General features: G+C 37.6%; 1 protein-coding gene across 24 annotated transcripts in view; it reads right to left on the reverse strand.

Moving 5' to 3' along the window:
- The window catches only part of DMD (dystrophin), a 2611869-nt gene that overhangs the window by 16430 nt on the left and 2569065 nt on the right, over positions 1 to 26374 (reverse strand). For all 24 annotated transcript variants that reach the window (XM_021079543.2, XM_085006422.1, XM_085006420.1 and 21 more), the window contains 3 exon segments: positions 20481 to 20724; positions 19707 to 19830; positions 384 to 476 (listed from right to left, as the gene is read on the reverse strand). In XM_021079543.2, the coding sequence (XP_020935202.1) occupies positions 384 to 476; positions 19707 to 19830; positions 20481 to 20724 (461 nt within the window).

A 26374-nucleotide genomic window follows, 5' to 3' on the forward strand; every position in this document is an offset into this window, starting at 1 on the left:
TGTATCACATAGCTGCTATATGTTCCCGGCAAAGGCACCATCAGGGCATTCATTTCCTCATCTGTAAAAGTCACTTAATAATTGCTCCTAAGTAAAAGCTTCTCATAATGAACTCTTCAGACTAATTGTGCCAAGCAAGGAACATACTTTATAAATGGATTATCCTGATTTCCAGAAACATCTGGATTACATGAGGGTTTGAATTCAAAGTACTCCAAACCAGAAATTCACATTTAAAAATAAAATCTTCTCACAAGGATCCCCAGTTGGCATTCTGTCAGCATTTGTTGTGGTAAACACAGAAACTACACACTTTAGCTGGGTACGGCAGCGAGAGGCCTACCTTGTGGAAGCCCAAGGGACTTCCAGGTAGTGGAGCTTACCTCTTGAGCTCGGGAAAGAGTTGTTGAGTTGCTCCATCACTTCCTCTAATCCTGTGTTTGTGTCCTGGGGAGGACTGAGAAGATCTTCCTCGCCTTAAGGAGAGCAAACACAAACAATGGCAAATTACAACTAAGGAAAAAAGAGAGAGACTAGAGAAAAGGTTCATGATGGCATTTAAAAACCACTATAAATTCATTTTCACTTGTTCATAAATAAACAAAAATAATACCCCTCAAGCTTAATAATTAGGGAACCATTCCTTCAAAGGAAGAAGACTTTCATGCAGGGATTTATCTAGGTCATTGTCTTTGGAAAAGAAGAATGTATACCTGCTTAGAAGTTATGATAAAATTGCCATAAGTTTCTTGTGCCCCATTAACAAACGTGAAATGTCTTTTTTTTTGAGCTTCAGATCTTTTATTTAATTTTTAAATGTAATTTTATTGAAGTACAGTTGATTTATAGTGTTATGTTAAATTCTGCTGTACAGCACAGTGATTCAGCCATACACTGAATATCCATTCCCATATAGGTTATCACAGAATGTTGAATAGATTTCCCTGTGCAGGTCTCTGTCGACCATCCTCTCCATTATCACACACTTACAGTGTGACCATCCTCTCCATTATCACACACTTGCAGTGTGTCTCTTCAAAACAAAACAAGAATGTGACATTTTGCATGCACTTTATGAAGGTAAGAAAGGAACAGATTCACTGAGGTATTTTTCTCACTCTTTCCTTTGACATTTAACCAAAAATACAAACAAAACCCAAGTACCTTTAAAGTCCAATGTAATACGGAGAAACGAAAGTTATATGTGACCTATATAGGTAATGAAATATTGATAGTCTAAGGACTGTAGATATGGGCTATACTGAGAAGTTATGATCCTGTCTTCTTTTTTACGTGGGGTTATTTCATCATAGTTGTGCTTTTTGGAAGCTTACAAAGGGAAACTTTTTGAATTTTTGAGAATTTGTTTATATGAGAAGAGGAAGATGATTTAGAAGAAAAGGTCAGGGATGGATGTTCTTCTAAGGATAGGAGTTGCCTAGTAGATTTTGTTGCCTAGGAGTGTCTCTACTCTTTATTCATGTGTCAAAGAAATATACCTCAAACAGCATTTGCAGTAAATTTCCTAAGTGCAAACAAAATTATTTTGAAACTTGACGGTCCTTTGAAACTAATTTTTCATAACATTCAATCTTCCAACAGTGAAAATAACTTCTTTTCAAGCTCTGTTTGTTCAACTACATTGTCACTTTTATTTAAAACAAGACCTTGTTTAAGCAAATCAACAATAATGGACATGCTTAAAGACAACCTCAGGTTCATATCTGACTTAGAAATGACCTGGGAGCCAGTGATTTAATGACTTAAATATGCTTGTCATTTCCTTTGGTCTCTGCCGCCTGGATTTCCTTCTATGATTATAATCCTGCATTTATTACCAACGTTTCATCCTGCTTTCTTAAAGCACAAGCTAAAAGAATCCTTGGCACTGTTCAACATTTAGACAAAATAATATCCTAGGTGGACATGAGGCTGTATACTATTATTAGAAAGAAAGGCTAAGGACCTGAGGTAGACAAAACCCCTCTGATTCTGTGAGTCTCCTGGTAATATGCCATAGGAAACTTCTTTGAAATACTAAGGACAGGAAATTAGTGCTAAAGAATTAAGGTCATAAGGTAGAAAAGAAAGTAATGCCTAGCTATCCATTCACATGCACATACATAGTACTTATATTTATGCCTTTAGAAATGAAAAAATGAAATTCAGCATCTTTACTTTCTTTTTGCCTGTGGTTTTAAACTCCTATCATCTAAAGAGGATGGCATGAATGAAATACTGCCAGGATGAAGAGGATGCTGACAGCTGCAAGGTTGATTATATCTCTTTATTCCATCACGGATGCAAAATGTTGCCAAATTGGGGAGCACGAGGCATTTTGAATGGCAGCAAGTCCATTTTAGTGATAGTATGCCTTATAAAATAAATCAGAACCAAAGAGACACTCATGAACAACAATGTTAGTATTTCCGACAGTTTAATTACTTCACATCGGAGTGCTAGGAACTCAATTGTAGTGTGTTATGGTTTAGGTACAATTCAGTGAAGTGACTGGCATATCTCTCCCTGAATTACTTCAAGAATCACACAAAGTATAAACGTGATTATATCAACCAGTCATAACTATCATAAACTATCATCTTTGAGTCTCAACTGTAAGTGTCCAAGAACGAATATAAACATGGCTTCTTTGTTTTAATGGAAACTTTCATGACAGTGATGAATGTGTCCATTCAAAGAGTTTTTGAGGGCCTATTACACTCCAGGTAGAATGTAAACAGTGTAATCTTGTTTTCTTCTTTTATCAAGATTTTCACAGTAAGTAAAAACTCCTTTGGGCTCAACTAATCTTTTAAGAAAAGAAATCAGACTTATCACATAAAAAGATGAGGAGAGGTGTATCGACCAATGAAAAATGCTTAAGGGCTAATATTTTCTGTGTCAGATTATACTGGGAAAGTGAAAAAAGCTAAATGACACCTGAAATTAAAGTAACACCATTGACCTATTCAATACTGAGTCATTTTAAATGATTTTTAAAAAGCCATAAGAATTTAAAAGCAGATTTACTTATTTATTCAAATATTTATCAAAAGCCAACAATGTGCCAGGCAATGTTCCTAGTCCTGGGATTCTAATAATAAACAACCAAAAAGTCCTGTCTCCATGGAACTCATCCTTATTGGAGGCACAGAGGTCTCAAGAAAGAGGATTTAGGGAGGGGCAGTGAAAAAGACTCTTCATTAAGGGGACTCTTAGAAACCCTCATTCATTAAGGGGCAGGTGAGCAAAAATGTTAGGAACATAAGAGGGTGAGCCATGTAGATATCTGAAGGAAGAGCACATCAGACAGAGGGAATAGCAAATGCAGAGACTCTGAGAGGGAAGTGTGATCGGCTTGCTCCAAGAAGAGCATGAAGAAGTTCAGTGCATACAGAGTAAAGTGACTAAGTGTTGGGGGAATGCGCTTTCCTGGCCAAGGAATTGGGACATGGTCATGTGACCTGCTCTGGCCAGTGGAATGCTAGCAGATACATCACTAGAGGCTTGTAACGTCCTTTGGTGGTTGGGCTTGTCCTCCTGTGTTTATGTGCATTAAGAAGCACGTGGTCCAGATGGCTTGGTGACCTACAAAGGATGAGAGATATGTGGAACGGACTTGAATCCAACCCATAAGCTGGAGTCAAGTGTAATTCAGCTCCAGCACAACTCCAGTTAACCAACGATGCATGAGTGAAAAATACATAACGTGGGGATTTTGTGATTATTTTGTTACATTGTAACAGCTGATTGATGTACTCTGTTTTAGGGCATCCAACCAACAAGATACCAATATTTATGGGCTATCTAATCATACACTGATAGGAGCTACAAGATTACAGGCAACCTGAAAATGTTCTTGAATCTAACAGTACTACTGGTGACTACAAGCTCCCCCCGACCCCCCAAAACTGTCATTTGTTCAATAGGAAAATATTTATTGAGTCCCAGTTGTGTATACTAGGAACTTACCTATCCCTCGTCTTTAATCATTAATTCATCACCTACTTAAAAAGCATACTGCTAATGGTTAAGGGATTTCTGACTTAGTTAATGGCAGTTCTTTAGCATTAATATTTCAATTTGATTCTACTCCAAGGTGATTCATTCCCACAGACATGCATAACAATCCTTTTTGGATTATTAGCTATGGTTTTCATGATTTGTCTGAAGTTGGTCCAAAAAAATGACTGAAACATTTTAAAAATGAATGTTTCAAAATAAGGGAAAGACACAAAGTTAAAATAGTACTTTGATATAGCACAATATGATAGACACTGCGGAAATGAAGAAAAAAGTGAGATTGACTCAGTTTAATCTGAGATAAAAGGAATGAAATGAAATGGTTTGCTATGAGCAAGATATTCTTTAAGTCTTGTGAAATTCACCATGGTTTTAGTCTTTCTTAAAGAGATGATATCCCATCTAATTCACTTCCCTTTCCTCAATTCAAATGATAGTGGTGCTACTTCCTTTAAAAAGTGACTTTAGCCAGAATCTATGCAGCCGAAACACAAGAATCCTTATACCTATGATTATATTTTCACCCAACCAAACTATTTTCTCTTTATACAAAAGAAAGCTTTTGTGTGTTAGATTATTTTCTCTTAAAAATGTGGAACTACTGTATGAGCACACATACCATCACTATTCTTTAGGTTACTGATCTATATCACATATTTTGTTTTTAACCAATTTCTAACTTGATGTGTGATTACCTTATTATGTCTTTCCTGCCTTAATCTAGTTTTTTTTTTCCATAAGATAAAGAAGTTACCTGAAATTTATCTTCAGTAACTTTTACAAGTTATTATCTGGGGTAGACGGTTTCAGTTTTACATAAAAATGCTCTTTACTATATTAATGATATATAATGCTGGTTATTAGCTGGTCAGTGTTGAATGGTGATGAACGATACTGAAATTAGTAGGTATTATTTTTTATTTCTTATTGAGATACAATTGACATATAACATATTAGTCTTAGGTGTATAACATAATTATTTGAAATATGTACATACTGCAAATTGATTACCACAGTAAGTCTAGTTAACATTCATCACCAGTTAAAAGTCTTAAAAGTTCTCATCACAAGAGTAAAAGATTTCCTCTCTTTAGCAACTTTTTAAAAAACTGAAGTATACTTGATTTACAAGGTTGTCTTAGTTTCACATGTACAGCAAGTGATTTAGTTATATACACACTCTTTTTCAGATTATTTTCCATTATAGGTTATTACAAGATATTGAATATAGTTTTTACAAGACATTGAATATACTTCACTGTGCTGTAGAGTAGGTCTTTGTTGCTTGTCTACTTTATATATAGTAGTGTGTATATGTTAATCCCAAACTCCTAATTTACACTCCCCCCTTCCCCTTTGGTAACTATAAGTTTGTTTTCTATGTCTGTGAGTCTGTTTCTCTTTTGTAAATAAGTACATTTGCATCATTATTTTAGATTTCACATATGTGATATCATATGATTCTTTCTGATTTATTTCACTTAGTATGATAATCTCTAGGTCCATCCATTTTGCTGCACAACTTTCAAATATACAATACAGTATTGTTAACTGTAGTCTCCATGATATACATTATATCAGGATTTATCTATGTTATAACTCAAAGTTTGTACCTTTTGACTACGTTTTCCCATTTTGCCCAACCCCACTCCCCTTCTTTGGCAACCACTAATCTGTTCTCTGCACCATTTCATATTTGCACCAAAACAGTGACAAGGGTTCCCTTTTTTTCAAATTGTCACCAATACTAGTTATGTCATGTCTCTTCGATAATAGTCCATTTGTGTGTGTGTGTGTGTGTGTGTCTTTCCACCTTTTCTAGGGCCACTCCTGTGGCATATGGAGTGTCCCGGGCTAGGGGTCTAATCAGAGCTGTAGCTGCTGGCCTACGCCAGAGCCACAGCAACACAGGATCCGAGCCGCATCTGCGACCTACACCACAGCTCACGGCAATGCCAGATCCTTAACCCAATGAGCAAGGGCAGGGATTGAATCCAAAACATCATGGTTCCTAGTCGGATTAACCACTGAGCCACAATGGGAACTCCGATAATAGCCATTTTAACATATGTGAGGTGATAGCTCACTGTGGTTTTGATTTCCATTTTCCTCGTGATTAGTGATATTCAGCACCTTTTCATGTACTTGTTGCCACTGGTATATCTTTGGTAGAATGTCTGATCTTCTCCCCATTTTTAAATGATTGTTTCTTCTATTGAGTTGTATGAGCTCTTTCTAAGTTTTGGGTATTATCTCCTTCTAAGATACATGATTTGCAAATATTTTCTAGCATTCTGTAGGATGCCTTTTCATTTTCTTGATGGATTTATTTGCTGTACAGAGGCTTTTTATCTGATGTAGTCAGATTACTTTTCCTTTTGTTATCAACTCAAAAATTATTGCCAAGAGTCATGTCAAGGAGCTTACCTCCACTTTTTCTTCTACTAGGTTCATTCCTTCAGGTCTTAGATTCAAGCCTTTAACCCATTTTGAGTTGATCTTCATGTATAAAATAGTGGTTCACTTTTTTTTTTTTTTTTTGCGTTTTTATGTTAGGGCTGCACCCAAGGCATGTGGAAGTTCCCAGGCTAGGGGCTGAGTCAGAGCTACACCTGCCAGCCTATACTACAGCCACAGCAACACCAGATCCTGGCCACATCTATGACCTATACCACAGCTCACAGCAATGCCGTATCCTTAACCCACTGAGTGAGGCTAGGGATCAAACCCACATCTTCACCGATGCTAGTAGGATTCATTACCACTGAGCCACGACAGGAACTCCCAGTTTCATTCTTTTGTGTGGCTGTCCAGTTTTACTGACATCAATTACTGAAGAGACTATCCCAATTGTGTGTTCTTAGCTCCTTTATTGTAAATTAACTGACCATATGTAAGGGGTTATTTATGGGCTCTCTGTTATGTTGATCTAGATGTTGGTTTTTATGCCAATGCCATACCATTTTGGCTACTATGACTTTCAAATTACAAATACAAATTACAAAATACCGTTTGAAATCAGGCATCACGAGGGACTCCAACTTTATTCTTTCTCAAGATTGCTTTGGCGATTTGGGGCCTTTTTGTGGTTCCATACAAATTTTGGGATTTGGGGGGACTATTTCTGTGAAAAATGCCATTGGAATTTTGACAGGGATTTCACTGAATCTGTAGATTGATTTGGGTAGTATAGCTATCTTAACAATACTAATTCTTCTAATCTATGAGCATAAAATATCCTTCCATGTGTTTGTGTCTTGTTCAGTTTCTTTTCATCATTGTCTTATAAAGTACAGGTCTTTTTCTACCTTAAATTTATTCGTAGGTATTTTATTCTTTTTGATGCAATTGTAAATGGAATTATTTTCTTAATTTCTCTTTCTGATAGTTCATTATTAGTGTGTAAAAACGCAATAGAGTTCTCTTGCGGCGCAGTGGGTCAAGGATCTGGCATTGTTATTGCAGTGGCTTGGTTTGCTGCTGTGGTATAGCTTCCATCCCTGGCATGGAAACGTCCACATGCCACATGAGCAGCCAATAAAATGCAGAGTTTTGAACACTGAGTTTTTATCCTGTAACTTTACTAAATTCATTGAGTTCTAACAGTCTTTTGGTAGAATCTTCTGGATTTTCTATATATATTACATCATTTGCAAATAGAGATAAATTTACTACTTTCTGATTTGGGTGCCCTTTTTTCCCCTAATTACACAGGCTAGGACTTTCAGTACTATGTTGAATAAAAGTGGCAACAGTAGGCATCCTTCTCTTGTGTGATCTTAGCAGAAAAAAAAGCTTTCAGCTTTTTCATCATTAAGATGTTAGCTGTGGGCTTGTCATATATGGCCTTTATTGTGTAGACATACCTTCCCTGTATATGCACTTTGTTGAGAAATTTCATCATGAATGGATGCTAAATTTTGTCAAATGCTTTTTTCATCTAATGAGATGATCATGATTTTTCTTTCATTCTATTACTTTATATATCATATTTATTGATCTGTGTATTTTAATTCTTATAGTTTACAGTGTTGTTTTAGTTTCAAGTGTGCAGCAAAGTGAATCATTTATGTGTGTGTGTTTTTCAGATTCTTTTCCCATATAGGTTATTATAGAATATTGAGTACAGTTGCCTGAGCTATACAGTAGGTCATTGTTGGTTATCTGTTTTATATATAGTAGTGTGTGTGTGTGATTCCCATCTTCCTTATTCCTTCCCACTCCCACTGTGATTTCCTATGGTAACCATCAGTTTGTTTTTGAAATCTGTGAGTCTGTTTCTGTTTTGTAAATAAGTTCATTTGTATTATTTTTTTATAGATTCCACATATAAGTGATACATGTCTTTCTCTTACTAAATATTACATTGTATATATGTATCACATCTTCTTGATACAGTTCTATATTGATGGACATTTAGGTTGCTTACATGTCTTAGCTACTGTAAATAGTGCTGCCATGATCACTAGGGTGCATGCATGTTTTCAAATTACAGTTTTCTCTGGATGTGTCAGAATTGGGATTGCTGGATCATAGCAACAGTTTTTTGGGGACCCTCCAAACTGTTTTCCATAGTAGTTGTACCAATTTACATCCCCACCAAGAGTGTGAGAGGGTTCCCTTTTCTCCATACCCTTTCCAGCATTTATTGTTTGTAGACTTTTTGATGACAGCCATTCTGTCTCGTGTGAAGCAGTACCTCATTGTAGATTTGACTTGCATTTCTCTAATAATTAGTGATGTTGAGCATCTTTTCATGCGTTCGTTGTTGTTGTTGCCATCTATTGGCCTTCTTTGGAGAAATGTCTATTTAGGTCTTCTGCCTATTTTTGATTGGGTTGTATGTTTTTTTATATAAAGTTGCATGAGATGTTTGTATATTTTGGAGATTAATACTTTGTCAGTTGCCTTCTTTGCAAAGATAATCTCCCATTCTGTAGGTCGTCTTTCTGGCTTTTTTTTTTAATGGTTTCCTTTGCTGTGCAGAAGCTTTTAATTATGTCCCATTTCTTTTTATTTTTACTACTCTAGGAGGTGGATCCAAAAAGGTACTGCTGCCATTTATGTCAGAGTTTCTGCCTGTGTTTTACTATAAGAGTTTTATACTATCTGACCTTAGGTTTTGGTATTTAATCCATTTTGAGTTTATTTTTGTGTATGGTGTTAGAGAGTATTCTAATTTAATTCTTTTACATGTAGCTGTCCAATTTTCCTAGCACCACTTCTTGAAGAGAGTGTCTTTTCTCTAGTATATATTCTTGCCTCCTTTGTCATAGATTAATTGACCCTAAATGTATAGGATTATTTCTGGGTTTTCTATCCTCTTCCACTGATCTATATGTCTGTTTTGGCATCTGTACCATACTGTTTTGATGACTGTAGCTTTGTAATACAGTCTGAAGCCAGGGAGCCTGATTCCTCCAGCTCTGTTTATCTTTCTATCTGTGTTGTCTTTGATTTCTTTCAACAGCATCTTATAGTTTTCAGAATACAGGTCTTTTGCTTCTTTAGGTAGGTTTCTTTCTGGGTATTTTATTCTTTTTGATGTGATGGTAAATGGAATTGTTTGTTCTACTCCCCCCCCCCCCTTTTTGGCTTTTTCCACCCACAGCACATGGAAATTCCCAGGCTAGGTGTCGAACTGGAGCCGTAGCTGCCAGCCTACACTGCAGCCACAGCAGGGCAGGATCTGAGCCGTGTCTGTGATCTACACCACAGCCCACGGCAACTCTGGATCCTCAACCCACTGATCAAGGCCAGGGATCAAACCTGCATCTTTATGGATACTAGTCAGGTTCTTTACTGCTAAGCCACAACAGGAACTCCTGGAATTGCTTCCTTAATTTCTCTTTCTGACTTTTTGTTTTTAGTGTATCTTGCAACTTTACCAAATTCACTGATCAGCTCTAGTAATTTTCTGATAGCACCTTTAGGATTTTCTATGTATAGTATTATGTCATCTGCAAACAGTGACAGTTTTAATCCTTCATTTCCAATTTGGACTCCTTTTATTGATTTGTATATGTTGATCCATCCTGGCAACCCAGGGATAAATCCCACAAAGTTATGGTGTATGATCCTTTTAATGTACTCTTGAATTTGGTTTGCTAATATTTTGTTGAGAATTTTTGCATCTATATTCATCAAGTCTATAGTTTTCTTATAGTTTCCTTATCTGGTTTTGGTATCCAAGTTATGCTGGCTTTGTAAAATAATTTTGGGGGTATAATCTCATCTTCAATTTTTTTGTTTGGGAAGAACTAGTGTTAATTCTTTTCTATTTTTTTAAGTCTTTTTAGGGCTGCCCTCATGGCATATGCAAGTTCTCAGGCTAGAGGTCAAATCATAGCTACAGAAACATGGGATCCAAGCTGTGTCTGTGGCCTATACCACAGCTCACAGCAGTGCCAGATCCTAAACCCTCTGAGCAAGGCCAATGACCAAAACCGTATCCACATTGATACTAGTCAGGTTCGTTTACCACTGAGCCATGATGGGAGCTCTGGTATTTATTAATTCTTTAAATGTTTGGTAGAATTCCCTCCCCACAAAAAAGATCTGGGCTTTTCTTTTTTTGGGAAAGTTTTGACTATAGATTCAATCTCCTTATTCATTATTGGTCTGTTCAAATTTCCTATTTCTTCATGATTCATTCTTGGTAAACTGCATGTTTCTAGGATTTTTTTTTTTTTTTTGGTCTTTTGCCTTTTCTAGGGCTGCTCCCATGGCCTATGGAGGTTCCCAGGCTAGGGGTCCAATCAGAGCTGTAGCTGCTAGCCTACACCAGAGCCACAGCAATGCCAGATCTGAGCCATGTCTGTGACCTACACCACAGCTCACAGCAACACTGGATCCTTCACCCACTGAGCAGGGCCAGGGATTGAACCTGCAACCTCATGGTTCCTAGTTGGATTCGTCAACCACTGAGCCATGACGGGAACTCCCTGTTTCTAGGAATTTAGCCATTTCTTTCTAGGTTATCTAATTTATTGTAATATAATTATTCTCAGTAGTTCTATGCTCTTGTTTTTCTGTAGTATAAGTTGTGATGTCTCTCTTCTTTGATTGTTCTGATTTGAATTCTTTTTTCTTGTTGAGTCTAGCTAAAGGATTGTCTATGTCATTTACCTTTTCAAAGAGAAACAGTTTCACTGATCTTTTCCATTGATTTTTTTTCATTTCTATTTCATTTATTTCTGCTTTGACCTTTCTTTCTTTCCTTCTATTAACTTTGTAGTTTGTTCTTCTTTTTCTAGTTCTTTGAGGTATAAGGTTTGACATTTTTCTTGTTTCCTGATGAAGGCATTTATCATTAGGAACTTCTGTCTCACAACTGCTTTTGCTGCATCCCATAACCCCTGTATCTTGTATTTCCATTTTCATTTGTCTCAAGGTATTTTTTGATTTCTCTTTCGATTTCTTCATCAGTCCATTTGTAGTTCAGTGACATGTTGTTAAATGTTCACATGTTAATTTTCTGGTTTTCTTCTTGAAATTTCTCGTTTCATAACATTGTGATCAGAAAAGATGCTCCATATGATTTCAGTCTTCTTAAACTTATTACGATGTGTTCTGTGGCCTAATATAATCTACCCTAGAGAATCTTCCATGTGCATTTGAGAACAGTGTACTCTGCTGCTTGTGGATAGAATGTTCTGTATATATCTATTAAGTGTATCTGATCTAATGTGTGATTCAAATCCAGTGTTTCCTTATTGATGTTCTGTCTGGATAATCTATCCATTGATGTAAGTGAGGAATTAAAGTCTCCTACTATTATTGCATTGCTATCTGTTTCTCACTTTAGGTCTGTTAGTATTTGCATTATATAAGTAGGTGCCCCTATATTGGGTACATAAATCTTTAGAAATGTTACAGCCTCTTGTTGGAATGACCTCTTTATCATTATGTAGTGCCCTTCTTTGTATTTTACTGTAGTCTTTGATATAAGTACATTTTGTTGATATTTTGTTTGATGTAAGTACAGCTACTCTTGTTTTCTTTTGGTTTTCATTTGCATGGAATATCTTTTTCCTTCCTTTCACTTTCAGTCATTTTAATTGAAGAATTTAGTCCACTTACATTTAAATTAATTTTTGATAGGTATGTACTTACTGCCTTTTTAAAAAATTATTTTCTGGCTGTTTTGTATTCCTCTGTGCCTTTCTTCTTCTCTTTCTCTATTCCTTTGTGATTTGAGATTATAGTGTTAGGCTTAGATTTCTTTCCATCTTTTACGTATTTATTAATAGGTTTTTGCTTTGTGGTTACCATGAGGCTTAGATAAAACATATTTATAACAGTGTATTTTAAAATGATAAGTCTGAACACATTCTAAAACTCTACATTTTCCTTCTTCCCAGTATGTTTTTGATGTCACAATTTATATATTTTTATCTTGTGTTATCTATTAAGAAATTACTATAGTTATTTTTAGTATTTTTGTCTTTTAATCTTCATAGTAGATTTATAAGTGATTAGCCCATAACTATTACAACATTAGATTATTCAGAATTTAACTATGCAATTACTTTTACGCATAAGACTTATAATGTTTTCCTGTTACTAATGAGCACCTTTTTGTTTCAAGTTAAAGAAGTCCTTTTTACATTTTTTGTAAGGTTGGTCTAGTGATGCTGTATTCCTTCAACTTTTGCTTATCTAGAACACTCTCTCTCTCTTTCAATTCTGAAGGGCCACTTTGCTGCAGAGAAAATTCTGGTTGCCAGTTTCTCTTTTTCTTTCAATACTTTGAATATATAATGAAACTCCCTTCTGGCCTGCCACATTTCTGCTGAAAAATCTCCTGATGTATTTATGCGGGTTCCCTTGTATGTAACAAGTTGTTTTTCTTTTCTTTCTGTCTTAAACTTTTGACAGTTAATATGTCTTGGTATGAGAATTCTCTGGGCTTCCTGGATCTAGATGTCTGTTTCCCTCCTCAGGTTAAGGAGGTTATCTGCCCCTTTCTCTCTCTTTTCCTTCTAAAGCTCCTATAACATGGATATTTTCCTGCTTGATGATGTCCTGTAAGTTCTTAAGCAATCTTCTCTCTTCATCATCCTTTTCTCTCTTTGATCCTTTCTAATGGATGAATTCTACTACCCTGTCTTTAATTTTGCTGATCCTTATTTCTCATTCACCTAGTTTGCTGTTGAACTCCTCTCCTCTATGGTACTTACCAGTTCAGTTAGTGTAAACTTCAGCTTTGTGGTTTCTATTTGGCCTTTCTTATATTTTGTATCTCTCTGTTGAAATTCTCACTTTGTTTATGTATTATTTTCCTGACCTCAATGAGCATTTTTGATTCTCATTGTGAATTCTTTATAAGGTAAATATTTATCTCAATTTAATTAAGGTCTTCTTTGAGGTTTTATCTTGTTCTTTTGTTTGGAACATACACCTTTTTTTTTATTTGCTTTGATCCTTTGTGTAATTAGTTTCTATGAATTAGCTAAAACAGTCACCATTCCCATCTTGAGAGTGCTGTCATGTAGGAGATGAACCTTATTTTTCAATCCTGCCCTAGCTCTTGATCATCTCTCAAACTTTTGTGAGGGTCCAAGTAGGCTTTTTTGTAATCAGTGGCTCTTAGTTCCTGAAGTTGTGTCCAGACCTTCAGTGTTCTAGTGGGGAGAATTTCAGTCAGCACTCGAGGTACAAGGTGACTGCAAGACTGACCTTCAGGCAGTAGATTTACAGTATATAAATATACCTTTTTCAGGGAAAGACTGGCAGATGGCCTTTTAAAAACTGTTTTTTCCTTTGTTACCATTCCATTGAAACTGTGAATATAAATCCCAGTGGCCTCCAGAGCACCAGATGTGTACACAAGCTCCTTTATGGGAGATACCAATGACCTGGAATGAGGCAGAATGAAGATGGCACTGGCTGTCCTGTACAATTTCTGGAGAGTACTAAAGTCATCCCCCTGCATGTGTGTTCAATCAGAAGCTTGCCACTTCAGGCCGAAGCTTTTAAGATATAAATGGACCTCCTTTCATGCAAAGACTATGTGCCTTCCAGTCTGCTGCCTCTATGCTGCCATGGTTAGCCTTGCCAAGTCCACATGAGTCCTTTAAGGTACCGTCTCTTAGTTCACTATAGCCTTGTGGCTCTCATGGCTGCAAGCCCCACTGACTTCAAAGCAAGTGTTTGGGGAGCTCAGCTCTCAAGTCGAAGTGTTCAAGAGTTAGGGTGTCAGATGTGGCATTCAAACCTTTACTCTTCAGGGAGAAGCTAGTAGTTATGAGTTCCTTCCTGGTTGTGAGTCACCACGCCAGGGATGGGGTTTACACCAAAACTGTGTCTCAGACTCTCCTATCGGTTTTGACGTGGGCTTTTTTTCTTTTTGTTGAATGCAGAGGAGTGACTCAGCTAATTCCTGAATTACCTTGAGAAGAAATTATTGCATGTGTAGTTGTAGATTCTGTGTTTCTGTAGGAGGAGGTGAGTTCAGAATCTTTCTGTGTTGTCGTCATCTTGATCCAGAACCTCCAGCTAAATTTCCTAAGGGTGTGGTTTTGTTTCATGTCTATGCAAGGATGCATTGTGCTTCACTTCGAAACATTTATTCGACAAGCATTTTCCTGAAAGTTTGTTGCATAAAAGGTGATCAAATGGTAACAAAAATGAACAAGACTTAGTCCTTGCCCTTAAGGAGGTTAAGTTCTAGGGAGAAAAAAGACAGTCTAATCACTAACTATAAACCAGAATAAATTACAAGATAAAATGTATGAGTGATTAAGTAGTGCATGATGAAATTCTCTCAAAAGACAAACCGAAGGAATTAAGAAAACACTGTGCACAGGGTGACCAAACAGATCAGTGAAACAGCATGTTTTGTATGGATGAGCACTGGGTCTGAAAATGGAGGCAGAGGGATCATGTTTGAAGGAAGAAGTAAAAAATGGGACTGTAGAGGAAGGTGGATTTTGAATACCATGCTAATAAGGAATATGGACTTTAAGCTATTGGCAAATAGGAGCCATAAAAATGCTTAAGGAGGAGAATAATAGACAATTTCAATGTTAGAATAATTGGAAACATGTGGAAGATGGCTTGGACAGAGACAGAGGCCAAAGGCAGAGAAACCAATTAGAGTATTCATATTGTCTGTTCAGCTGATCACATGACAGGGACTAAATCTGGGTGGGAACAGTTGAATCAAAAGGCTTTTTCTCTATTGTATGAGAAGCAAAACCAACTGACCTTGAGGAGTAGATTGGTGGTGGGGCTTGGCTCAAGAAGGCAGGTAAAGGGTTGGTTTTGGAAGTGATAATATGTTTAGTACCTTGGTTATGGTGATGGTATCATGGGTTTACATGCATATGCCCAGACTTCTCATGATGTACACATTAAAAGTTCATTTTATAGTATACAAATTACACTCTAATGAAGCTAGAAAAAAGGTAGGTAAGTAAAAAGAAGAAAGAGTATGCATAGTTTAGACATTGGGAGAGATGTTCTGAAGGTTGACTCTGATTTCAGATTGTATATATTTTTTTATTTGGTTTTATCCAGAAGACACTCAGGAGAGAGGTCTGGGCTGGCAAGCCTGAGAAAAGCCTAGAAGTGATGTGCTAAGGACAGAATATCACTTACAGGGTAATTTGGCATGAAATAGCCTGAATCCAAGCATGAGTCAAAAGCAGGCAAATCCAAAGTAAGAACATACTACACAACAACTGGCCTGACCTATTCTAAAATGTCAGTGTCATGAAAATCTTCAGAGGCCAGGAAAGTGTTCTAGATTAAAGGAGACTAATGAGACAGGACAACCAGATGAAAAGTATGACTTTCTTTAGGAAAAAAAATTAAACACCTAGAAAGAATATTATTGGCAGAATGGGTTGTATTTGAATCTAAATTATGTATTATATCAGTTAATTTTCTGTGTGGTAATCCTATTGTGATTATATAAGAGAGAATCTCTCTCACCACAGAAGATAAATGTTGAAGCATTTAGAGGTGAAAAGTCATTAATTAGGAAGCATAATCATTAAATGAGAAACTATACACACACAAATATGCACATAAAACATAAATATATAAGGTATATGTAAAGATGTTAACATATAAACATAAATGGATGTTACCGTAAATAAATAGCAAATGTGGCATTAACTGCAATTCTGCCCTAAGTCTGAAATTGTTCTAAATAAGAAGCTAAGAGACCTTTTAACATTGTTTAAGTAAACAAACAAGTGAAATATAAAATGTTCTTAACGAGTGATCAGGTAAAAAAAGTTAAGGAGTCAGAGATAGGTTGTTAGGAAGTCAGACTCCTTATGTGGCTCATCAAGGCAGAAAGAAAACAGACACTTCGTTCATTTCTTTGTCTTTTTAAATAGAATATAAGCTTAAACAGGATGCTGTCCCGTTGGAAAATGTATAGAACACACATACGGTACACCGAGACTTACCAGTGGTAAGTATTTCATGATTTGAGGAGATACTTGAAGTCATTAGATCACCTGGTATGACTTCACCCATACTTCTCTTTAAAAAGTCTTGGAGTTAATATAGTAAAGCACCTCTCTCCCAGGATATGGTTCAGCCACTCCCAGCCTTCTCACATCTCAGAGCTTCAAAGCATGTGATACACACTGCATTTATTTCAACACCTGTGTGCATCCTTCAAGAACATGGTCATTTTTTCCCTTAACTGAGGTTGGCTTATACAGTTGAAGAAAAAAATCACCTTTGAATTCAGTCTCTTCATTCAAAGAACAAACTTATTAACAACCGAGCCTAACCCAGCCCCTGGAAAAAAAGCACTTCCATGCTTATATTCAGTTCTGCCACAATCCTCTCAGCTCCACAAATCATCTTGGCCCACAGCCTGATGTGTACTTTAATTGGGGGCTTTCACAGGCAGGCTGCCTCTCTGCCAGTGTTGACAGGCCTGAATAATTAATGCTTCCGTGCACCCAGGGTTCTGAATCTCACCGCTGAAATAGGCGACTTGGCTTCCCATGCTTTTGCTTACTTCACAAAAGGTAAAATCTTGAAGTAGGAAAGAACAACAGAGGTACTAAAACTCAGTTGTTAGGGGAATTTATAGACTTTCCTGGGGCACAGAGTATTTCTTCAGATGCTGCGCGATCATTTCCAGTCCCAACAGCCCATTAGCCATATTCAGATCTCATGTGGAGAAAGAGAATCAGATACGGAGACTGCCCTCAATCACAGAGGTACAGGAAAGCTGGGAGAAACAACTTCAAACATTTCCTCTTCCTTCAACAGAGAACTGAAACCTGGCTTTTCTACCAGGGGTGATTTCTTTCATCTCAGTGCCCTCACCACCTTCCTCAATATCTCGAGGAAACTTTCTTCATTCCCCAGGACCTGCAACCCTCGCCCAGCAGTGATCTTCACGTAAAGTCAGCAGCTCACTGGGAGGGCTACCTTTTAAATGGACAAATTGCTTCAAGGTGTTTTACTTCCATGATGTCCAACTCGTGAATTTCCTGACCCTTTTCCCCTAATCTGCCATCATAAAATTCACTCACACCTCTGACCTTTCCTTTTTGTTCCATCACTTTTGATTAGGCACTTCACCTGTCTATACTCTACTCTCCTGGAAAAATGAACTCTTCTTCAGCACGCCATGATACCAGGTAACCAGAGCTTTAAATGTGAATCAAGGAGTCACTGGTCTTTTCCTTCCTGTAGGGTAAGGTCAAGAGGGTCAAGTATACCCAGTTTAAGACCCAGGAAAAAGAAGGCATACATCATGGGGTTGGCTCATGCTGGGTTTTAGGATAAGTGAGGGAGGAGGGGACCAAGTATTTTGTGACCTTCATAAAACCTCCTATTGTCTAGCTTAGCACAGCAAGAAAAACCAAGAAGCAGATGGCTGGCAAGCCCTATCCTGGTCATTTTAGCAATGGAGTCATTAACACTGCCAAATGCTTTACTCTGACTTATGAACTCCAGGTTGCTTGGAACCCCAGGCCTAGGCACGGAACACTACTGAAGAACCACACCAGACCATTCTGACTATTTTCCACAGCCAACTTTTAACCTAAACCCTTGGGGTTACTCGCTAATGTTCCATAAGGGTCTTCACTTTCCTCACGCCACACTTGTTTTCAAGACTACCTGACCTTTCATTTCAGTGAAAAAGAAATTTCCCACTTCCCTTTCCTTGGCTGAAAAAGCTTTCTCAGAAGTGGCTAATGCATTTACAGTGACCCAGTGAGCTATACTATATTTTCATCTCACTTGAGCTCTTGTCAGCATTTGACCTGTTGCCCACATCTTCTGCCTTAAACCTATGCCTACTTGTGTAGCTGAACTAAGTCGTACCCTCCTCCCCTTTCCAAGTAACTGAGCTTTAGCCTCCTCACAAGGACTACGCCCAAGAAGTTCCCTATCAACTTTCACCCTTGCCTTCCGATGCAAACAGGAAGAATGACTTTTGCAGACACAGATGGTTCATGGTCATGAGACCCTGGGGGAGGGAGGAAACCCCCCAGTTTCTATCTGTGCAAATACGCTTTGGCTCCTTTAAATCCCCCTGTACCCCTTTTGGCAGCAAGGAGCACAGCTGCAAATTCTTTGGGATTGCCATTTGCCTAATCCTACCTCTATGTAAGTTACCTACAATAAACTTCATATTTGTACTTTATGGAATTGCCCGCTTTGTTTTTTGGTCTTAATGTTCCTTCTCAGTTTGGGAGATATTATTCAGTACCTCCACCTTCCAACACTACTCCCCACTCCTTCACTACACTATCACCCAAATGGAGGTCTTCCCCAAGGCACTGGATCCAAGCGCCTTTGTTAACCATTTCTCATCTCACACCTTCAGCTATCAATTCCATGCAGCCGACTCTCAAATCTCTCCAGACTGCCCTTTTACCATTTCCACATTAAAAAGTATCACTATCTTTTTCCAACCAAATTCTCTCTCATTTTCTTTCCTCCCATTTTCCAGTCTGGCCCCTGACCTTAGGTACTCTATTTTCAAATAAGCCTCACAGTCACCTCCTCCCACCCCATCCCAGACATCTCTCAAATACAGGTCCTCATAACTCCTATAACTTGGCCTTTGTGATCACCTCCTAACTAGTCTTTCCATCTATACAAGTTTTACTTTGGGACAGTTAAAACTGCCAGAGTATATCTTTTTAGCTATTTCCTACCTGCTAAATGATTTTCAGTGGCTCCTTGACAGACACGGACCAAACACTTCTGCCCAATAATCACGTCACTATGATGTGACTCTAAACTTCCTCTGTAGCCTTACTTCTGCCCATCTCCTGCTTGGACCCTATCTTGCTACTAACTAGACTATTAGCTCTTTCCTGCCCTTGGCCCAAGGCCCTCCTATCTACATCTTCAGTTATGCTATTCTTTCTTCAACATATGCTCAATTCCTACTCCATCTTCTAGAACTCTTTACAATAGAAATTTGTCAAAAAGCCTTCTCTGATCTCCAAAATGAATGAAACTTTAATACCATGCTGCCTTGTTCTGAGTAACTCAATAGCCAGCCCTTTGAAAGCTAGGACTATGTCTTTCATCTTTGTACCCCTAAGGCATTTATGATAATGCTTTGTCCAGAACTGATATTAGATAATTTAGTAGATGATTTAAACCTCTGAGCCAACAGTTCATCATGTCCAGACCTTAACAGATAACAAAACCCAGGAGCAGCTAAGACAGACACTTACCCATGGATTCTGAAGTTTGACTGCCAACCACCCGGAGCAGCATAGGCTGACTGCTGTCTGACCTCTGAAGAGAGGTAGAAGGAGAGGACACTGTAGTACCATTCACCTTGGCCTCTGCCTGGGGCTAAGGCATCCAAAAGAAAATAGAATTATTTTCCATAATAAAAACTCCAGCAAATATGTAAATACAAAATTATTATAGACACCCAAGACTCAGAAATTATGAACTTTCCTACTTAGAAACCTCCCAAAGATGGTTAAATTTGGGAATTTTCCCCGTTGACAAGATCAATACATTCTGCCTTTGTACCTGAATTGTACTCCCTTATAAGTCTGAAAAACATTAAAGCTACAGTGGAATAAGATATAGTAAATCATTAGACTAAATAACTGAAAGATTTAGAAGGTCATGTGAGAATAGTGAAATCATATGAGACCACAAAAATGTAATGGAGAATTAATATTTTTGTGAAGTTTTAAGTTACAAGATGGCTTTCCCAGAAAGCCAGGACTCTATGCAGGTAGGGCTTCCTGCTACATTTTCAATAAAGACTTAAAAAAAAATTTGTAGGAAATAATCTAGAACAAATACAAAAAGACACACTAGGTTTCTCCTCTTCTTCTATCCCTTGATACCTAACACTTAGCTAGGCACATATTAAGTACTTAATAGAGCGATGCCTGGTACATTCCTGAAAAGGACTAGTCTTTAGTTTGAAGAGGGGAAAATGAATTTTTGCAGCTATCCTATTGTTAGAGACATGTGGGTCTCACTTGCTCCAGCAGCTGCCTTAGCCTATGTAACTGGGACTCCAGCTGTTTATTGTGGTCTTCCAGGATTTGCATCCTGGCTTCCAGGCGGCCTTTGTGTTGACGCAGTAGCTTGGCCTCAGCAATGAGCTCAGCATCCCGGGGGCTCTGGGGAGAGGTGGGCATCATTTCAGGAGGGGACGGCAGTGGGGACAGGCCTTTATGTTCATGCTGCTGCTTCAGACGATCATATTCTGCTTGCAGATTCCTGTTTGGCATCAAAAAAGGGGAAAAGAAAAAAGGAAAAAAAACAAAGTTGAATATCATCACCAGATTTCTTATAAAATGGCAGAGAGATACATCTGACCACCACCAAACACAATAGCAAGCAAAAGAGAGGCACTTAATGAATGATTTTTATGATGACAATTTTAGCAATGCTAAAAAAAAAATAAAATTTGAAGCGTCTACCAGGTGTGTGTCTGTGTGTGTGTGTGATGCTTTTCAATCTTTTATATTAAAAGCCTTATGAGTGCTATGTTTACATAATTAAGCAGCAAAGGAATTAATCATTTTGTAAATATTTCCTTATTATATCATGAGATTATAATTTTTATACCTCTGTCAACACTTGGGTTTGCTTTAAAAAATCATCAAATATTCTCAACAGCAATGTATAACAACATAGTAAGAGTGTACCCATGGACCCACCCCAATGCTTGGAGAAATTTAACATTTGCCATATTTTTTTCAAAATGTTTTGAAGAAATAAAATATGACAGTTAAAGCAGAAGCTTCCCCACATACTCTTTCTGATATCCGTTCTCCCTTCACCAATGCCATGCTGACCCCATAGCCATCATTACCACGAGCGCATCCACAAACACTAGGTTGAACTTAGTAAAGATGCTATTTTTCTTTTTAAAACCTACATAAATGGCCATTTCATGTGGTTCTACCTAACGGCATTACTGTACATGTTCTTAAACTTTAAGAAAGTACCTACCATTTTAAGAGTTGCTTTTTGCCTTCAACACCGTTTTGGAGATCTATCCACCTTTTCCCCACTGATTTCTTTGGTATTTCTATAGCGTATCAAACATCCATAAATACACAAATGTGCTTCTGAACTCTCTATTCTCTGCTGTTGGTTTATCTGTATGTCCCTGTGCAGATTCTACACTATGGCTTTAAATACATTGTTGCCTGGCAGGCCTTTAAAATTATCTTGGCTCTTCAGACCCCTCTGATCATCCCTACGATTTCAGTGTCGAAATTTCTTATTTTTGGAAAATCCTTGTTGAAATGTTGGGTTTGAATGTGTAGATTAAAATGGGAAGACCTGACTTCCTGTTATTGAATCTTCACATCCAGGAATGTGGTGAAGCTCCTCAGTCATTCTAGTCTCCTTTTATGTTTAATAAGAGTGTTCTGTAACATACTGTTTGTTCCTCTAGCATTAGGTTGACTGCTTCAATCATTTTCTATGTTTTTTAATAAATACATTAGGGTTATAGATTTCCTTCTTGCTTTAGAATTGCAGAGAATACAAATCCAACTGAGGACACTTCTGTTATCTGATACCCAGCCAATGATGAGAACTCTAGATGTCTTTCTCCTGGTTATGATAAATACCAAAATAAGATGACAGATTTCTGCTGTTCACAGATGGTAATTTCATCAGGTGAGAGAACATCTACCCACAAACATGGGAGATCGCTATGAGAAAAGACGTGAAAGGCAAGTGGTGAGCAGGCAAGAAGCATTTTCCCCTAGTCCAGTTTGAGAAAGGAAGATAATCCTATGACCGGGTTTCCTGTTAGGGAAATATTTTATTGTTCCACACTTAGAATGAACCTTCTGCAGGGGATGACATGTCTTTCAAAACGCCCTGTTTCAAAATGCTGGATCTCCACACTGAAGATTTCATTTCAATCCAATCTACTTTTTTTGCGGTCTAAAGCTCTACCCTATACCCAGTGTTACAAATTTTCTAGGACTGTGTTTAAAGTCATGCAGGAATGTCAATCTGTGATCTTTTTCATTTACAGAAATAGTCTTCTATCTGTAATGGTTGAAATCCTATCTGCTATTAATCTTCAAGGAGAGTTACGTGTGTACTTTTGTTTCATAGCAATCTACTTTAACAAAGAAGTAATAAGAAAAAACTTACCAAAATAAGTTTACCCTTAGCCAGATTCTGCACATAGGTCCTCTGGGTGTGAACCAACACAAATAGTTATTCACATTAATTAAATCCAGTTTCTGCCAGTTAACTATCATCTAAATGTTTCTGTGAACCTGAAATAATTCATGAGATTTCATTTGATAGGAATTATCTTCTGTTTTTTTTCCCTTGAAATATTTGCTAAAAGAAATCCACCTTCAATAAAATGTTCTGACTGATAACACCTTTAACTGAAGTATCCTATTCAAGATTCTTCTTTCTACTGGATTGGGTCATCCATGATACTCTTTTTGAAAACACTGATTTGGGATACTTCAGGGTAGTACAACAAATGATTACTGTCTTCCCACCTATTTTTCACAAAGTTACTGACAGAACTGTCTTTTCTAGAAAGGTCTTCCTCTGTGTCTTATCTTCCACAGAGCTCTCCTTTCAAGAGTTATTTATAAGTGCCCTTGTTCAGAAAATGTGGTTTAGTATATACAACACACTGCATTTCTGTTTTTGTATTTTTCAGTGAAAAACAGGAAAAGCTCATTTGAATCAGCCAGGGCCTCCCAAAGCTGAGCTGTAAAGAATACCAGTTGCTCTATATAGAGCTTTCGTGTCGTCCCAGATGTTTGAAATTTCTCTCGAGAGGACATTTCGTTAAAGACTCATAACATTCTTCAATTCTGGAAGAGTCTTGGCTATTTACAGCTTCAATATTGCTTCTCTGTCATTTCCTCCATTCTCTTCTGAAACTTGTACTAGGTGTATTTTAGAGCCTGTGGTCAATTCCCCATCTTTCTTAATCGCTCATTTATATTTACTTTCTTTTCTTAGTGCTATGTAAAGTCCTCAGAATCATCTTTTAAATTCCTTATCTTTTCTGACTGGGTCCAGCCTACAGATCCCCCTGTCTATTGCGGTCAGTAGCTTCAATGATGATAGTTTTTATTTCCGAAGATGTCTTTTTCAGACCCATCTGTTTGTTCTTCATTGATTTCTGTTTAATTTGTTATTTTAATAAATGGTATTTCCTTATTTATGTCTTTGAGCACCTTAGTTGTACTTACAATCTTTGTTGCACTGTTCTATCATTTTATTTTCATCTAGGCTTAATTCATCTTTTGATGGTCAATTTGGAGGGGCTATCTCAAGTCTTTGTTTCAGATTCTGATTTGGAGACACATTCTGAGAGGGATAGGGTGTGTTTTCTGTTATAGTTTGTGAGTGTTTTCCTTTCCATTTCTTTCTCCTTCTGAACTCACTTCTCTCTGTCCACTGGTTTTATGGCTTTCCCACTGAGGGCACAGGGTTTCCTGGGGCCTCTAGGCTAGAGCTAGATCTTACATTGGTACTTTACAGCTCCTATGTTTACGATGAGTGATACCAATGCAATTATTGTTAATTTCATCACCAGGCAGCGTAGTTCAGGTCCTGATTTCAAGGCTGTGATGCCCCTCCCACTTCTCAGCTACACCCCTCACCTCTCCCCTAGGCTCTATGCGTTAGGTCCATGACTACATATAAGCTGTAGTCCCTTCCTGCAGTCCAAATTGTTCTTTTTTCATTTTCCTTAAGTATAAGTGAGTATGTTTTTGTGTCATTCCAAGTATGTTTTTGCAGGGCCCCGATTTCAAATATCAGGCTCTGGGACCCCAGCTGGTAAGAAGAATGTTAATTCCTATTATTATAGCAGGAGTTCAAAGTTCACTAACCAAGCCCCACACACTGTTCAACATGTCTTGCTTCCCACCATCCTCCCCCGAAACTTGCCATTTCTGGTCTGCAGAGATGTTCATCTTATTTTAAATCCCAGCTATGACTTTCTAGTTGTTTTTTTTTTTTTCACTCCATGTATTACCTACCATTGGATAAATGGTACGAGCGAAGGAAGATGTCTTAAAGCAAAAGATGACATTGTTTGGTTTTTTGTTTGTTTGTTTGTTTTTACTTTTTAGGATCACATCTGCGGCATACGGAAGTTCCCAGGCTAGGGGTCAAATCAGAGCTGCAGCTGATGGCCTAAACCATAGCCACAGAAACACGGATCTGAGCCAGGTCTGCAATCTACACCACAGCTCACAGCAACACTGGATCCTTAACCCACTAGGCAGAGCCAGGGACTGAACATGCATCCTCAAGGACATTAGTTGGGTTTGTAACCCACTGAACCACAATGGGAACTCCCATAAGCTGACACTGTCTTAGAAAACCATCAGGGTATGTTAGTTTTGTACATATATGATCAAGGTTCCCTCATTACTCATTCAAATCTAAATTTACCAGAACAGGGTACAATGAGCGAGAGGAAGTACCTTACTCTAAACAAATATGTCGCATACATAAAACTTCTATTAAACTCAATAACAAACTTGATTTTGAAGGAACAGGTTTTTTTTTTTTTTTTTTTTTTTTTTGTCCTGAAGCTCCAAGGCAGGGCAAGCTATCACACCAAAGGTTCAAAAACCGAGAAATAGCACCAGAAATAGCTCAAAAGGAGGTATCTTGGCCAGACACCAAGCAAAATACAAAGTTATTTGAGTCTAAATTCTCTTTTACAGGTATTTATAAATTTTCATGAAGACTATCAAGAAAAACAGATGTTCAAAGGGTTGAATTTGAGGTAACTTTTACTACACATTTCCTAGTAAATGTGGTCATGGTTACAGAGCTGTGTTAGGGGTTGGGAAATGAAGCCATGTAGCCCTCATTTTATTGTATTTTAAAACATCTATGTCAGTACCTTTTATTTATTTATTTATTTATTTGTCTTTTTGCTATTTCTTTGGGCCGCTCCCACGGCATATGGAGGTTCCCAGGCTAGGGGTCCAATCGGAGCTGTAGCCACTGGCCTACGCCAGAGCCACAGCAACGCGGGATCCGAGCCACGTCTGCAACCTACACCACAGCTCACGGCAACGCTGGATCATTAACCCACTGAGTAAGGGCAGGGACCGAACCCATAACCTCATGGTTCCTAGTCGGATTCGTTAACCACTGCGCCACGACGGGAACTCCATTACCTTTTAAAGTATATCATGATGCTAGACTGTTTGGACATGGTATTTATAAAGCATCTAGGGGGTATCATTCCCATAAAAGATCAATGCAATACTTACCACTGTTCCAAGGGGAGACATTGTATACCTTAACCACAAGTGTACAATCTGCTCATTTTAACAGCTGGCTGTCAATTTATACTGGTACCGATATACATTTTGCTTTTCTTTAAGTTACACATGTACATTTTACCCCTATTGAGTCTCTAATTTTTAGAATATATTTGTGGAGTCATTTCAGTATAGATGAATATATATCAGGGATCAGACAACAACTCCATAGAGAATCTATTTACGTTCCTGATTTTCTTGTAAATTATATTCTCTGGTAGCTCCCTAAAGAACACTAATTCAAATTCACTTCACATGGCTTCTGTCACCACAATTTCTTCCTGCAGCCAGTCATGCTAAAAAAAAAAAAAAAAAAAAAGCCTCCCATCCATTATTAATTTCTTATTCTCCATAGAGCTTTAAAAAAAAGCCCTCCATTCCACAACTATGTAGCTGTATCTGATTAATTTTATGTCATCACATGCATAAATGTGGTTGCCCAGATACAAATTTACATTAAAATTTTTTCCTAACTAGCTAATAGATATGAGACAAATCAAATTGGTCTTACCTTTACCTGCTGAAAACATGAAAGCACCCAGGCTCTCTAGCAATTATAACTAGCTATGTGC

This window comes from Sus scrofa, chromosome X (genome assembly GCF_054392235.1).
Source record: "Sus scrofa isolate SSC_HxYL_T2T_F1_AM1 chromosome X, Sscrofa_HxYL_maternal_Yorkshire_Landrace_v2.0, whole genome shotgun sequence".
Classification (NCBI taxonomy): Eukaryota; Metazoa; Chordata; class Mammalia; order Artiodactyla; family Suidae; genus Sus; species Sus scrofa.